This window comes from Leptodactylus fuscus, chromosome 3 (genome assembly GCF_031893055.1).
Source record: "Leptodactylus fuscus isolate aLepFus1 chromosome 3, aLepFus1.hap2, whole genome shotgun sequence".
NCBI classification, from domain to species: Eukaryota; Metazoa; Chordata; class Amphibia; order Anura; family Leptodactylidae; genus Leptodactylus; species Leptodactylus fuscus.
In genome coordinates, this window is record NC_134267.1 from 235,393,781 (window position 1) to 235,396,531 (window position 2,751).

Sequence of the window (2,751 nt, forward strand, 5' to 3'; positions counted from 1 at the left end):
TTATTATTATTATTATTATTATTATTGCCATTATTGTATTTATTATTATTATTATTATTATTATTATTATTATTATTATTATTATTATTATTATTATTATTATTATTATTATTATTATTATGTCTTAGGTGCTTTTTTTAATTACACTAGAACTATATTTGCCATATGTAAATTAGTAGACAAATATAATGCAAAGCACAATACAAATAACCCTCCACGTATTCCACCTTGCTATCAGTGAAAGTCACTCTTGGTACAGACTAATTCGTAATGATGTTGGATATCTGATTTTTGCTGCTTCTACAGAATCTGAGTTTTTACCTGCCTGAATATAAGATGCTCCTTGAAGTTTTTCTTAATTTAACCATTTCTTGCTTCATAGTCTCCATCGGGTTACTGCTGAATGGATTTATAGTCATCGCAAACATGTTTTGGTGGATAAGATGTCAGAGTCTTCAAACCGTCAACGTTCTTCTTATCGGCTTGGGGCTAGTGAGAATTATACTCCTAAGTTTATATTTGCAGTATATTATTTTTTTCCTATTTGGTTGGTCTCTGTACCCATTTGATAATCCTGAGTGTATCGAAACTGCCATCATGTGCATGGTCTTCTGCGGTCTGTGGTGGGGCTCGCTGCTATGTGTCTTCTACTGTGTGAAGATCACAAACTACAACAATAGACTCTTCACGAGACTCAAGATGAACATCTCCAAGATGGTCCCCTGGCTGCTTCTCATCTCAATGGCCATCTCTTTTTCGACCAGTTTTCCTTTCAGATGGTCTTATTTTTCTTTTTACATCCTTAATGCCACCAGCAACGAAAAAGGAGCCATAGAAGAAGTTCTATTAGATATGTTCATCATCTTCTTTGCAGGATCCATCATACCATTCATGATATGTTGTGTGGCCATTTATCTTATCATTGTGTCCCTCGTGAGACACACCAGACACCTCAGCAGCCGAGACTCCGGCTTCAGTGACAGTCAACGAGACGTTCATCTCAGTGTCATTCGGAGCATGGCCTCCTTCCTGTTGTTTTATGTTTTGTATTTTGTAGCTCACGTCATATTGGCCATTACTACACATTCCGAAATGTATGTGTTAAATTCCATTTGTTTCCTCTGCACTTGCGCCTACCCAAGTCTGCACTCCATTTCTTTAATTGTCAACAACAAAGAGTTGAAAGATTCCTTCCGTGTTTTCTTCTCTTGTACCTGGTTAGGACATCTAAAGTGACCAATCCCTCAACAACACCCATGAGTTCCATCAATTGCATCGATTAGGCCATGGACCGGACAGAAAAATATTTATTGTGACACAATTGTGTTGCCAGAAGAGTATGACTGATATCACCAAAAACTATTGCCATGTCTGAATATTTTTTATTTCAAAAACATTATGGCGTTGAATGAGGAAGAACAAAAGTTATGTGTGAACCCTTCAATGGAAACAAAGGAAGGAAGATACATAAAAACATTGAAAAAAAATCCCACTTATGTCTTCTGTAGGTGTCTAAGGAGATAAGCCATGTCTTTCTTCCTATGGGATCAAAATTTGGTGTGATCTTTGACCTTTTGGAGAAGTCCTGGAATTGATGATACGTCTCCCACAGATATCACCCTGAGCTCATCATCCTCCAGTCTGTCTGAGATGACATGGAGAGATAGAAGGATTGAAGCAGCCGACATCCACAGAAGATCTGTGCTTGGTTCTCCAAGATGGCCGAGTTCCTTCAGAAACTCTCGGCAAGTGTACCAAAGAAAATTGATATAAGGCAAAGAGGACTCGCAAAACATGTTGATGGGATTTAGATTTCTCATTTCTTCATTCCTTGCCCTCTGGTTTATTGACTAAAATTCTATTTTTGAAATAATTTTTGCTTTTCATCATTTTGTTCCACGTTGTCTTTATGTTACTGTCCACTGCCACTCCCTTTTATTTAACTCTGTGCCCCCTTTAGCTTTTCTTGTTTATTCTCCATAGATATGTGGCAGGGTTCCATACCATGTGGATCAATACCAAGGTACTCTGTATGTTACTCCATATGTTACCACATGGAAACCCCATGCACTGATGGATCGGAAAAACCAGTCCATATATTGACCAAATTTCCCAACGTGAACCCACTCAGTCCAGAGTGGGACTCCCTGCGTCATGTTGAGCTAGGATGCTAAAAGCCCCTCATCTGCCCCAGACTGCATATAGTATAGAACAACACAGCCATGGGGAGGTAGGGACTAGAGATGAGCGAACAGTAAAATGTTCGAGATTCAATATTTGTTTCGAGTAGCCCCTCAATATTCGACTACTCGAATCGAATATCGAACCCTATTATAGTCTATGGGGGGGAAAATGCTCGTTTCAGGGGTAGGCAACGTTCAATCAAATTATACTTACCAAGTCCACGAGTGAGGGTCGGGCTGGATCCTCCGAGAAGTCTTCTCCGTGCAGTGTCCCTGCGGCATCTTCCGGCTCTGAATTCATTCTGCCAGGCATCGGGCCTGGGCAGAGCCGACTGCGCATGCCCACACTACAAGCAGACATGCGCAGTTGGCTCTGCCCAGGCCCGATGCCTGGCAGAGTGAATTCAGAGCCGGAAGACGCCGCAGGGACACTGCACAGAGAAGACTTCTAAAGGTAGTAGAAGAACCAGCGTTGATTGGCCGACTGTATAGCATTCAGCCAATCAATGTTGGTTCTGCATCGAACCATGCAATCAAAAATTCCCGCCTGACATTCGATTGTGTCCGC

General features: G+C 40.7%; 1 protein-coding gene across 1 annotated transcript; it reads left to right on the forward strand.

Annotated features, from left to right (window-relative positions):
• Positions 1–336: 336 nt before the first annotated feature.
• On the forward strand, positions 337–1,236 carry LOC142196955 (taste receptor type 2 member 39-like). Its single transcript, XM_075266927.1, has one exon. It carries the CDS (start codon positions 337–339, stop codon positions 1,234–1,236), a length of 900 nt encoding a protein of 299 aa, XP_075123028.1.
• The last annotated feature ends 1,515 nt before the right edge of the window (positions 1,237–2,751 follow it).